The 14,174-nt window shown below is 44.7% G+C and overlaps 1 protein-coding gene across 2 annotated transcripts in view; it reads left to right on the forward strand.

Moving 5' to 3' along the window:
* Positions 1 to 14,174, forward strand: part of SMOC1 (SPARC related modular calcium binding 1) — a 167,231-nt gene that overhangs the window by 79,868 nt on the left and 73,189 nt on the right. For both annotated transcript variants that reach the window (XM_054027263.1, XM_054027265.1), the window contains exons 4-5: positions 1,639 to 1,738; positions 3,139 to 3,186. In XM_054027263.1, the coding sequence (XP_053883238.1) occupies positions 1,639 to 1,738; positions 3,139 to 3,186 (148 nt within the window). The remainder of the gene's footprint in view (positions 1 to 1,638; positions 1,739 to 3,138; positions 3,187 to 14,174) is intronic.

Below are 14,174 nucleotides of genomic sequence, written 5' to 3' on the forward strand. Positions count from 1 at the left end.
CTACCCTGCCTGACAGGAACGTCGCTTAGAAGGCTTGAAAAAGAGATGGACCGACCGAGTCCAGCAGTAATTAGGTTGATCTCATTGCAGAACTGAGTCTAAGGAGCCTTCTCTACGTTTACAGTGGTGTACTGTGAATACATGCCCACCACTAAGGTACTGAAAGTACTGCTATGCAAACCCAGCCAGTGTTGAAAGTGTGCGGTTGGAGTTCAAATGCTGCCTTTTAGTGCAATGCAAATGGCTTAGCATTAACGCAACCACTTGAGTAGTGGGGGCTTTTGTCTGTCTATAATATGAAGAGGAAAAAGTGTGACTGTCAGCCACCTGCTGACTAATTCATGAAAATCTGGAATGGCTTAGTTTAATGTGGTAATAGTTGTGCTGCCATCTGATCAGAGACCCACACTGACATTGCTAGGGATACCACCCTGGTAGCTTTGATGGCTTATCTGAAGCCTTTAAGTATTTAAAATCCATGGGCGTACACAAATGCAAGCATATTTTGGTTGTTCCTATCTGCCAAGCTGGAATGCTAATGTGCGGTAAGTGGAAAGTGTTCAAACTCACCCGTAGAAGTAGCAATAGCAAAACAAGGCCTGTTACCACTTTATCCAGTGACTGGAAAAAACTATTGTACTCTCAAACATCTGCCATTCAGTGTGGTGTTGGGCCTGGTGATTGTGGTGGCAGGGATTGGGGAAGCCTTTATTGAACCAGCATGCAATTGAGAGGGATAGTACAAATGCCGATCATATCAGTTTATATGTATGGAGAATGGTAAGTAAAATGGTGGCATGAATAAATATGAACCAAAGGAAGGGACAGAGTGAGGTGTAATGCTACATACCATAGATAAAATGTAAAAGACTGCTAAGGGGGGAGATGATTGAAGTCTATAAAATCATGTCTGGTGTTGAGACAGTAGATAAGGAAGTGTTTACTACTTCTCATAACACAAAAACTAGGGGTCACCAAATGAAATTAATAGGGAGCAGATTTAAAACAAATAGTGTTTCTTCACACAACACACAGTCAACCTATGGAACTCCTTGCCAGAGGATGTTGTGAAGGCCAAGACCATAACTGGGTTCAAAAAAGAACTAGATAAATTCATGAAGCTAGGTCCATCAATAGCCATTAGCCAGGATAAGCAAGAATGGTGTCCCTAGCCTCTGTTTGCCAGAAGCTGGGAATGAGCGAGTGGGGATGGCTCATTTGATGATTACCTGTTCTGTTTGTTCCCTCTGGGGCACCTGGCACTGGCCACTGTTGGAAGACAGGATACTGGGCTAGATGGACCTTTGGTCTGACCCAGTATGGCCATTCTTATGTTTTCAGAGGAGATTCTGTCAGTTGCTTCAAGCCCTGATCTGGAGACTGGTTAGAATAAAGGAGAAGAACCTTTCTTTAGCCAAACATAAAGTACCACCATTGTCCAAACCAGTGTCTGCCAAAACTGAAAGCATTTTTTTTTAATTCACAATCTCCAATGCTGAAGGGATGGGCCTCCCAAGCTGAGGTTCGCTTTTAAGGTGCTGGGTAAGCAAGGATGCACAAGAACTAAGGTAGGAAGGCATTGTGGAGGATACTTTGAGAAACAAAGTGTCAGTTATTGCTCTTTCCTTTCCTGAACAGGTGCAATGCCATACCTACACCGGATACTGTTGGTGTGTCACTCCCGATGGCAAACCCATCAGTGGCTCTTCTGTACAGAATAAAACTCCTGTATGTTCAGGTACTGTGGCGTTGGATTAAATAAGCATTTATTTGTTTGATGATTTAAAATATTGGTGGAAGAGAAGGGGAGGGGGAGCTGTTCTGTTCCTAGTGCCACTTGTTCAGTATTTGTGAGTGACTTTACCAATTTGCCAAACTACAGTTGCAGCTGTGTCCTTTACTCCCAATCAGTTGTATGCACCCTAGCCATATGGCAGCTTATGTTCCCAATCTCTCACTCATGGTTGATTGGAGTGCAGACATGCAGTGAAAGACTTACAGAAGATAGTTAAGGTAGGGAAGTGGAACCACAGCCTGGAATCTAGGGATGGGCTATTTTTTTACTTACCCATAAATCCTCTGAAGTACAGTTATGTTTAAAGAATGGGGCAATACAGGTTTAACTATGGTAGACGTGGTAAGTTCTTTGCGGGAAGTAAAGCTCAGCTACTATTCAATTGGTGCAGAAGGACAAGATAAAGTTAGAGCCTCTTATTTCACCATTGCCTCATAAGGGGGGAGGGATAGCTCAGTGGTTTGAGCATTGGCCTGCTAAACCCAGGGTTGTGAGTTCAGTCCTTGAGGGGGCCACTTGGGGATCTGGAGCAAAATCAGTACTTAGTCCTGCTAGTGAAGGCAGGGGGCTGGACTCGACGACCTTTCAAGGTCCCTTCCAGTTCTAGGAGATGGGATATCTCCATTAATTATTATTATTATAACACAATGGACACAACTTTCAAGTGAACTACTTTCACTCCTCCAGTTTACTGACATGCTGACCCCTTTCTGTGTACATGGCTGCTGTTCCAGTTCCATGCAAGAGAGGGCTGCTAGATGTCAAGGTTTAGCACTACTTCTCTTACTCAAAGGGAAAAAGAGTGCCTTGCAGCAATGCCTGGAAATACTATAAAACGAGCTTCATCCCAGCCATTCAAAGCACCATTGGCTCTACCCTTCTGTCTCTGGAGAGATGATTCCTTTAGAGGTGAGGGTGTCTTGGAGCAGCAGTGAATGTCCAGCAGAATGAACAGTTCTTGTCGAGGTGGTTTTATTTTGCCGGCAAAGCAGGAGAGTTTTGTCGGCAGAAGGAACATTGTAGTGTGTACACCTCTGCTGTTTTGTCGACCAAACAATGTAGTGTAGACAAGGCATAAGGATCACTTGTTTAATGTGACCCTGATTTGACTGCCTTAATGCGTAAAACTGTTCCTTGTGCTGCCTTAAGTGTTTGCCATGGACTCCTACAGTGGAGTCTTGGAACCCTAGATTGGGTTGCTGGAAGGTAAAAACAAACCCTGGGGATTAGGCTATTGAAGTATATTTCTGTGACTGTTTATGTGCTGTTTGGTCATGCTGCCGCTAAACAAACCATGTCTTGATATCTTTTTTTTGTTTTGTTTTTGTTTCTCTCCCTTTAAGGTTCAGTAACTGATAAGCCATCGAGCCAGGGTAACTCGGGGAGGAAAGGTGAGTGGAGTTCTGTGCTTTAGTAAAGTGTGTGTTTGATTAGGGTTGCCCAGCTAAACCTCTTGAGACCTGATAGAATTTCTGTTTTAAAACAAAGTCCTAGAGAGACAGTCTTACACTTACTCCAAAAGCACGTGGAATAAGGTGGCATCAAGTCCAGTACATTGCCCTCATGGGATATAACTTTGCTTTTATGAGGAGGACAGGGTTTGTAGAGTCCCCTGGAGGGGCAAGAGATTCAGACTAACCTTCATTTGTTTGCTTTTTCTTTTATTATTGACACTTATTTATTAAGCTCACCCAGAAACAGGTGCAGTCTAGTGGTGAGCACACAGGACTAGGAGCCGCAAGCAATGATGTGATACTTGTGGCAAGTCACTGAAGGTGAGATTTTCAAACATGTCTGCCAGGTAAAACTTCCATTGAGTTCAGTGGAAGCAGATTAAGGCTGGATGCTTGTGAAAATGGCACCACAAGTCCTTTGCTGCTGCATGAATTCTTTTGTGGAAAGCATTAAACAGAAGACTTCTCTGCCACTCCTTCCTCCCCCTATAGCTCCCTTCTTCTCCACACCCGATCCTCCCTGAGCTAAAGACTAGAAATGTCACCTCAACTCCTAAATTGTTATATGCATTCCTTGTTTTGTAAAACCAGCTTGAAAAATCTTGAACAGGATAATAAATGCTGATGGGATAGAGTGTGGGGAACAGTAGGTGTTAATGGGAAATCATTGAGTCCCATCTCCACCATACACCCCAGCCCCTAGTTCAGTGTCGTCATCTCCGTTTCTCCTTGCTTCAAGAAAATGGCTTGTGGTGGGGATGGAGGCCACTTCCTTGGAAAAAGCTCTTGCTATGATAGCTGAAGCAGCATTCTTATTTTTTTTCTTTTCTAAACCAATAACCTTTGATGCTTTGATTCCCAGGAAAATGCCTGCCTCAGGGAGGTTAAAAAGTCAGAAGATTTTTTTCATGGAAGGCTGTCAAACTAGTCTCTAAAACCACTTAAAATGGTAGACATTAGCCTTTAGATTGTTGACCTTTATTTGATGAGGCTTTGGAGAAAGGGGGACGTATTTTTAGTCAAATCAATATAAATTTCAAGAATGCATTTCTTCTCTCTCCATGTACATTCCCCATCATATATTGCACATGTAGGGCATTTCTTAGCAAGATATTATGTGGCTCAGCTTGAGGCAGGGGAAAGAAGTAGTGCACAGAAAATATTTGGCTTTTCTCCGATAAAACGACACAGAGTAATACTGGTCAACCTGCTTCTTATTTTAGGCAAAGGCATGTCTCTGTAAACCTGTAATTGTGTCAAATCTGAAGCCCTGTATAATATGATACATTATTAATATATGTTCCGGTGCCTTGTAGGTCTAGCCTTAAGTACAGGCAAATCAAGTTGCTGTTTGGGTCATGGATTATCATAGAACCCTTAGAAACTTTCAATTCTGTCCTAGTCTCATCTGCTGACCAAAGGGCTAGAGTGTGAGGCAGTTGGTACCACTCTAATTTCCACTGGGCAGAAGGAGCAATGGGAAGAAAACTTGTGCTCTCTTTCTTACCCTTTCATCCCTTTATATAACAACTTGGGGGCAGGAGGAAAGGAGGGAATGAGTGAGTAGGTACAGTAACTCCTCACTTAAAGTCGTCCCGGTTAACATTATTTCATTGTTACCTTGCTGATCAATTAGGGAACATGTTTGTTTAAGGTTGTGCAATGCTCCCTTATAACGTCGTTTGGCAGCCACCTGCTTTGTCCACGGCTTGCAGGAAGAGCAGCTGGTTGGAGCTAGCTGGTGGAACCAGAGTGGACCAGCATCCCACCATCAACTCTCCGCTCCCCTAAGTTCCCTGTGCGGCAGCTGCCCAGCAGGCTATCAATTGCTGGCAGTTCAGCTGTCCCTCCCTCCCCTCCCTACTGCCATGTGCTGCTCCTGCCCTCTACCTTGGAGCTGCTCCCAGGAGCTTCCTGCTTGCTGTGCGGGGGGTGGGGGGGAGGGGCTAATGTCAGGGTCTCCCCCTCCCCCCTGCTCCTGCACCCCACCTACCCCATCTCCATGGGCAGGAACAACATGACAGGACTCGGGACGGAGGGAGCTTCCTGGGAGCAGCTGGTGTCTCAACTTGCTGATCTACTTAACAAGGCAGTGTACTTAGAGTGGAGTCAGTGCGCACCTTTAAAGGGGCAATGCGCATCTCTGTCTCACACAGGGTATGTGTCTGTCTGCCATGCAGTCTCCCCTCCCTCCATTCGTGCTGCCTTGTAGAGTGTGAGGCTACATTAACAACAATGGGTTAACCCTTGAGTGCTCAGCCAAAAGCTAGTTCATCGTTTAGCAGTAAGGCATTCCCTGGGAAATATCCCATTCTCCATCTCCACCAAGCTTCACAATCATCATCGCTGTGTACAGTATTAAATTTTTTATTTAAAACGTACACTGTGTGTTAGTTCTGGTGGGGAAAAAAAATTTCCCTGGGACCTAACCCCCTCCCCCATTTACATTAATTCTTATGTGGAAATTGGATTCATTTAACATAGTTTCGCATTTTTCAGGAACGTAACTACAACGTTAAGTGAGGAGTTACCGTAGAGGAGTAGGCTATAAATTGAAGGCTAACCCTGTCTGTTAGAATCACGTCTCGCTTCTCCTTGTCATTGGTGCTTTGCAGAGCACCATTGCAAGAATATGCTGTACCTAGTCATGTGGCCACAGAACCATTTTGAGCTGTAGCTGGCAGTTTAGGGAAAAATCCAATTCCCTCCAGCCCAGCATGCCATAGCTCCAATATAAATACTCCAACCTCTCTAACCATACCTTTGTTCCTGTCTGTTTATGCAGTCATGCAACCAACTTCTCCCTTTTCTCCATGTCAGTAAGCAAAGTCTTGTACATAGTTCTATAGCATCGCTAGCTAAGTTGTAAGACTCATGAATGAGTCTTGGGGGTGGGGAGGGGCGGGGAGATGTTTCACTGTGGGTTTTTTTGTTGGTTTGGTTTTTTTTTTAAAAGAAGTTTCACTGTGTTTTGGTTCAGTTACTTTAGGTCTTGATATGAATGGCAGCTCCATATAGAACAAATGGGTTTTCGTAGCAGTGCAAGAGAAATCCCTATGTGCCCTTGGTTCCAAATCCCAATCTGAAAGGGCCTGTTCTCTTATAAAGGGGCCCTGTCTAGAACAGTCAGAAATGCTTCTACAGATTAAGGCATCTTTTCCAGTTCTAGCAGCCTGCCCTTGGCTAATCAGGAGGTTAGACTGGATGAATATAATGGTCCCTTCTGGTCATAAAACTTATTGTGGCTTAAAGGAGGTTTCACAATGAAAGGATCCTGACAGACCCCAGTGTGACAGTCTTCCCTGGATCCTAGGGATCCTCCGAAAAATAGGTCCTGCTCGGATCAGTCATCCGCATTGGGATTGCAGTTAGACCTAATTAGCAAAACTCCCAGGAGAGCTCTGTGGGGGAGATATTGGAGTATTTGGAACTAGAGTTGTGCCAATAACTACTGATTTCCCCCCCCCAGTTTCCTGCCAGTTCTGAAAAATCAAAGAAACTCCAGTTCAGGTGGAACTGAAATAGGAATGTTTGATGAATCGAAGGTGGAAAAGATTATTTTTGGGTCAAATGAAATGCTTAGTTTCAGGGACTTTTCCTTTATTAATTAATTAATTTATTATTAAATAAATGAGGCCCTAGTCATAAACCCACCAGCTATGGTTCCCCAGTGTACCTAATAGCCCAGTGGTTAGGGCACTCACCTGGGATGTGGGAGGCCCTGGTTTGAATCTCTGCTCTGGCGCATGGATTCTGGAACCCCGGTCTCCCTCATCCAAGGTGAGTGCCCTAATCGCCAGGCTACTGGCTAATCTCAGGTGGGTGTCTCTCCGGTTGCATCTATTCCACGTCCAGCCCTACGTTTCTATGATTCCAAGATTCTGACATTTCCAAACAGTATGGGTGCTTGTTTTGACCAAAATAACTTGCTGAAATAGACACCAATTTGTGAAATGTTTCAGTTGACCTGAATCTCTGTCCATGCATGTGAAATAAGTTTCAGCTGGAAAACTTCACCCCGTTGTACTCAGAACACCCGCTCCTGAGAAGGCTAGAGCACTGAGCTCAGATCCAGCGGAACCTGAGGAGCAGCTGGGGTTCGGCCCTGTTGACTGTTCTGAATAGAGCTGGGTGAAGTTTGTTTGTTTTTTTTTTAGCTGAAACTTTTTTTGCCAAACAAATTACAGATTCTGGTTGGTTGAAACATTTCACAAATTAGTGTCAATTTTGGCAAGTTATATTGGTTGGAACAAATATATGTAACATTTGGAAATGTCAGAATCCTAGAAATGTAGGGCTGGAAGCAAAGACAAACCCTCTTCTACTTGCAGAGTTCACTCAAGAGCCAGCCAGCCGTAGGGATGAGTTCATGAACTAAGCAATGATGCTCTTGTTGGCTTGCGTGGTATATTTGGGAAAACTTCATAATGAAAAGGAAAAACAAAAACAAATGTCAATGCCTTTGGTAGACCAAGAGGTACCTTCTACTCAGCCTAGCCAGACTAAAGCTCGACAGCTTTTGGCTTTTTGATAAGGGAATCCCTAGGAAAAGCACAGTCTGCAGCTAGGGTTGCTTTAGCTCTTATAGGCATGAACTTCTGACATTTAGGATCCATCTTTGTTCATCTGCAACATATTGCATGGGTCTAAAATCCCTATAGACCAGTGAATACAATCCAGAGTAAGGCAACTTCTGAGCTGTAAACTTCTCAGAGGGGAGCTTGACAAGATCATTGTCTGTGTCCTTCGCTGAATGACAGGGTTCCTTCAGTGCAAGGTCGAACTCCTAGTCTACTCAGATTCTTATGCCATACCTTACATTATACTAGTGGAGGACTAGGATTAGGTCGGCTTTGGAAATTTTGTGGAAGAACTGACTAACCACTAATAACTTGTGACTGAGCCAACTCTCTCTTCCTGTGACCTTGCACTATAAAAAAAACAGTCTCCCTAAATTGCTCAGGGCTAGTCTTGTTGTACACACTTCTGAGCTTTTATAAAGACCTGCTTCTACTGTAGGCTTAGCAAGTATTTGTGCTGTGGGAGAGTATGTGACTCTCTTCCTCCTCCTCCCCACAGCACTATACAAAGGGCCTATGCTCCTGTATTATTGTTGGGTTGGCCTATCAGGGGTTCTCAAACTGGGGGTAGTGACCCCTCAGGGGGACTCAAGGTGGTTACATGGGCGTCATGAGCTGTCAGCTCTGTGGGGCTGACAGCCCTGAGCCCCCATTAAATTACCCTCCCCCATTTTTAATGAAGGGGTGGGGTCCACATTCAGAGGCTTGCTGAGTGAAAGGAGTCACCAATACAAAAAGTTTGAAAACCACTGGGAGATGTCTGGATTTGTGACACTTCCTCCTTCATTCTCCAGCAGTTGAAGAAGGAGATGGACATGCTGTTTTCTGCCACCAGTGTGATAAGTTATACCGGTATCTTATTGATTACACAGGTGTTCTAGCAATGGGTCCCCACTAGTCCTCTTTCAGGTACAGGTAAGGGCATTCCACTTCTTCATTCCTGAAATGAAGAAGGGAAGGCCTTTAATGATGAAGGTATTGAGTGGTGTAATAGGAGGCCTCCTATGAGTTGGGCTGGTGGTAGGATTTATACTTTCACCTCTACCTGGGCAAGTGATAGAGGGTTCCCCAGGACCCTCTCTGCAGAAGGTCCCAGGACCATTTGTCTGGGTGAGAGTAGGAGATCTAGTCCCCCTGGGTCTCTTCTTTGATCTCTCCCTATCTGTTCCTCATTCCTGCATGTGCCCTATACTTGTTGCATGGAAAACCCCTTAACTCCAAATCACTGGCACTTTACCATGAGGAACTTGTCCAAATTGACTTACCCCAGCTGCTTCCTGCTCTGCTGAGTTACCTTGATTAGCCTAGGGCTGTTGGAAGTTTCATGCTGTCCCTACCATTGTGGGCTCACTGTCTGTCCCACTGAAGTTTGTTCTGAAAGGCAATGAAATGCACCCTTGGAGCTGATGTGATTGGATTTCTTCCCTACTTGAAGAATGCAGGATGCCCCTTTCCAGCCAAAGGGAAACTGTGGCACAGATTCAAAACAAAACAACCAAACAAATGAAATGAAACAAAATGAAACTTGCTTCTTCCTCCCATGGAATGTCAAGGTCTCAAGAGCTCAATGCACCAGCTTCTGCCAACCCCAGCAATGAGCAGTGCCTTTCCTGGTCACCAGGCAGGCTTTAGAAAGCAGACCAGTCAGGAGACAGAGGGTGTAGAAAGCAAACCTATGCAGGCTGTGTCACTCTTGATCTCCATAAAATCTCTCCATCTGCCTGCTTAGAACTGGAAACAAAATGAGTGAATTAAATAAGAGTGGGGAGGGAAGCTAGAAGGGATATGGCTTTCAAATGAAGATGAAAATGTAAGCTGACACTGTTTCTCCTGGATGCTGTTAAATAGGTGTTTAGGTCATTCTTACACTCACCTGGGTAAAGGAAACTAAGCTTGATTTATAACTGAGGCTCAGCAGAATAATGCAAAGCAAGGGTAAATATGCTCTGGATGAGCTGTCAGCCATATCAATATGAATAGTTAAATAGAATAATTTAACAATTTAAATTCCTGTTTCACTTTTATAAGCTACATTACCACTGAGTCTAATATTTGAGCTATTTTGTTTCCCTTTGCAAAAGCTGGAGACAGTATTTGAGATTCCTCCAAGTTGGTCCTATGATGTTAATGAAATGTAACCCCTGGTAACACCAGAAGAGGCTTATCCTGCGATGAGATCACTAAGATTTCTAGCTCTACTAAGTGAAAACAATGAAAAGTGCTCAGCCGTGTACAAGATGCACAAAACTACACTCTTTGGGCAAACAGCTTCCAATCCAATAGATCATAATGGGGAAAAGTGGCATGCTGGGGAAGCCAGGAGTCGCTTGGAGGTGTTTTTAGTCTTTAAATGTTTTGACCTGGCTCCCTTTGCATTGTCGAGTTCTATAGTTAGGAAATGCCAGAATTCAGGTTGCTTGTGCAAAACGTATTTTTTCACCAGCTGTTTCCAAGAACAAGGCTAAACTGTTTTGGCTGAAATTTAAATTAAATAAATTCAGCCTCAGGCAGACACTTGGCATGGTAAACTTTGTTTGACAAAGTTATAAATAACTGAAAACAGGATCTTATAATGGGAAATGTTGGGCAACCTTAATAGGTGGTGTGAGCCCCCCCATTTATAATCAGAGCAGGTTAAAACAGTTTTTCAGAGTAATTAAATTGGAACATATTTCATTTTAATTTTATTGCAGAAACTTTAAACTTGTCAATGCTTGCAGTGTTGTAGCTGTGTTGGTCCCAGAATATTAGAGAGACAAGGTGGGTGAAGTAATAACTTTTATTGGACCAATTTTTGTTGGTGAAAGACCTGAAGAAGAGCTCTGTGTAGCTCAAAAGCTTGCCTCTTTCAGCAACAAAAGTTGGTCCAATAAAAAAGATATTCCCTCACCCCCCCCTTTACTTTTCAATGAAATATGAACAGGGATTTTAAAAAAAATTCTTTGGAAATCAAACTTAATTAAAACTGATTTGTTTTTGCAAAACACCTTAGGTGAAAGTTCATCTTTTAGCAAAAACTAGATTGAAAGATTTGACCAGCTCCAATGTATACTTGTATAGCTCTTCTCTGAAAAGTGGCTCGGGTGGGGTGATATCTCAAGCTGCAGATCTGCTGGCTGTAGAAATTCAGTCTTATCACACATTAATGACAAAGGCTGGGACTTTCAAAGGAGCCTGAGACCTCCTCCTTATTCTATCTAGTCCTGCAAAGAGCCATCATGCTGAGAGAGAGATGGATCCTTTTTCTTGTGCATTCTCAACAGAATTGTTCATTAAATTGCAATCGTTATACCTGTGGAAAGCCAGTGGTTTACCCAGGTGTCCCTGAGAGCATAATTTAGCTTTCAGAACCGTTAGTCTTGGTAATGAGTGGAGGGGTTGGGGGAAGAGAAAATGAATGCAGCTTTGACTCTCAGAATCCCAGCTGAGTTTGCAGAGACAGCAGTAGCATGTAACCTTACATTGTTACTGGGTCACTTTTCACACTAGAACCACCCTTTAATGATTAATATTAAACACAGGGAAAAAAAATCAATCCAAAAAACTTACAAGTAAAGTACAATTATCAAAAACAAGCATCAGAAACAGAGCCAGATTAACCTTTTGTGGACTCCGGCCCTACAAATATGGTTGGCACTATGGGGGCAATGGAGCATGGTCTGGGGAGGTCAGGCCCTAGAGCGAGGGGCCAGCCAGGAGCAATGGGCATGGCATGGCAGGGGCGGCCCTGCTCCGCCCAGCCAAGTATGAGGGAACTATTTACACATTGGCAGTTGCCAGACGCACAGTGGCCTGCCCAGTCTTGTGCTGCCAGAATGCCCCTTCCCCTTGGGGGTGGGCCCATGTCACACAGCATGCTTGCCCCCCCCACCCAACACCCCATAGGCGCTGATTCCATGGGTGCTCCAGGAAAAAAAAAATAGTGTGTGCTGGCCCTGCTGATCAGCTTCTTCCCCAGTGCCTCCTGCCAGCTGCTGATCAGCTGTTCATTGGTGGGCAGGAGGTGCTGGGAGGAGAGGGAGAGGAGCAGGGGCATGAAGAAGTGAGGTGGGGTGGGGGCAGGAAGAGGTGGGGTTGGGGGAAAGGATGGAGTGAAGGTAGGGCCTGGCCCCCAGGGAAATCAAAAAGTCAGCACCTCAGCAACACCTCTGACTGCCTATACCCAGAGCTCCCCCGGACCCGCTATGCCCAGCACCTCCCCAGAACCCCCACAAATGTACAACACCACCCCTACCCAGCGCATCTCTGGCCGGTGCCCCACACAGAACCCACATCATCCTTGCCCCTTCACAGCCCAGCACCCTTTCCACCCACTCCTCCGCCTTTAAAATCTTTAAAGATGTTACTCAAGCTCTACCTGCACTCTTAGAGTTGTTGGGTGTGTTTGCTAAAATGCTCAACAGTGACATAATTTAATGTTGACCCTATACTACATCCAGGGCTGGCTCCAGGCACCAGCTTGCCAAGCAGGTGCTTGGGGCGGCCACTCCGAAGAGGGGCGGCATGTCCAGCAATTCGGCGGACGGTCCCTCACTCCCGCTCAGAGCGAAGGACCTCCCACCGAATTGCCGCCGGTGATCGCGATCGCGGCTTTTTTTTTTTTGCACCGCTTGGGGCGGCAAAAACCCTGGAGCCGGCCCTGACTACATCACTCTGTGTTCGGCTTCTGAGTTAACCTCAACGGAAATTAATGGCGACAGACAAAAGTTTTTGCTATTGTGTAACTGGCGATTCAGATAACCCCACATTCCATGCCACCTTTCCTTTCAATCAAAACATAAAATTTTTAGAAATTAGAAGATAGTCTGGAGGAAACAAATCTGATCACTAGGTAAGGGCAAGTACAGGACATTGCCCTGCATGAGCTTAGTCTGACCCCTCATACTGTTGCTTTGGCTACTTACCTCCTATAGCAGGACCTCATGTACACACTAGACATTTTAGCTTTGTTTTCATTGTATTCTGCAAAACTAGTGTAATGCAGCAGGGAACCAGGTCCCAAGTGTTGGCCACAAGGGCCCATAGAAAGCATCAGGAAGTGCTCTTCTGCTTTTCTGCTCCCTGCCCCATGGGGTTGATTATACAGGGGGGAGAGAGATTTTATGTTTTACATGGAAGTTTCTATGCATACTGAGCACCTGTGCCTGTAAACAGATTACAGGAGAGCTAGGGGACAAATGTTATACTTGTGAATTGACAGCTATGGGGATTAAAGTATCCACTGAACAGATACAGCCAGGGGTCGTGGAAACTTTCCCCCTCCACGTGGCCATCTGGTCCTTCCCCTCAATAGTTTATACTGCCAATAAATGGGCAGCTTACTGCAGACTGCAGTGGTGACTGATGGGGGCACTTGTCCTCTAGAACTCCATAGAAGCCATAGACTTTGCCCCAAAGAATTTACAATCTATAGTGCCCAGCTCAATGTGGCCCTGATGCTGACTGAGCCTTTGTGCTACAACAATGCAAGCAAATAGAAATCATAGGCCCTAGACTGTGCCAGGGATTGAATTGACCCCCCAGAACCTGTCCCCTCACTAATACGTAGGGTGAAGTGGTGGGGTTTTTTTGTGTGTTTTTTTTTTTTTTTTTTTTTTTTAATCTGGGGATTGAAGAGTGTTACTTCTGCTCTTCTATCCCCCTTTTTTTCTTGAAACCCTTATGAGCCCTGCATCTTTTGTACATACAGATCTCTTTTGTGACATGCTAGATTCTTTTGAGGTCCTGGACTGCTTTCCCCTCTACCCCTCCTCCCCAAACCATTCAAAGACTGTTTTTATATAAGATATATTTATTATGGAATTATTAAACTCTTTTGGACAAATGCAGACCTGGGGAAAGGTGCTGCAACTCCAGTTGAAGTCAGTGGAGTTACACTTGCTCCCATTAGCTCTGAATTCTGCCCTTTGTGGTCATGAAGAAAAATTTCTGGGGGGGGGGGGGGGGATAACTTTTCGCCTTCCCCTCACTTGCACACATGCGCTGCAGACATAGCCAGTGAGGTATCCATTCTCTTTGCCTGCAAGGAAATGAAAAGCTGTATTGTAAGCCCAAAACTAGTCTGGTTGTCAGCCAGGAATTAGTCCTCTAAAGAGGGGGAGGGGGGGAAGAGGCCTGGGTGGGCAGAGGGGTGAAAGTACACTTAGAGATAATTTTTGCCTAGGTTCAGTGCAGATGGGTAGAGCTGTAAAGGGGTGTCCTGGTTCTTAAACATGCAGGTGTTAGGGGGAGTAAGGAAGGGAGATTGTGTTCTTACACATGTGCATGTGTTTGGGGGAGTGGGGTCAAAAATGTAGACTATTTACTTAATCCCTTGGAACAGCTTTTTCTCTTCTGTTTTCTTTT

The sequence above is a fragment of the Malaclemys terrapin genome, chromosome 4 (assembly GCF_027887155.1).
Source record: "Malaclemys terrapin pileata isolate rMalTer1 chromosome 4, rMalTer1.hap1, whole genome shotgun sequence".
NCBI classification, from domain to species: domain Eukaryota; kingdom Metazoa; phylum Chordata; order Testudines; family Emydidae; genus Malaclemys; species Malaclemys terrapin.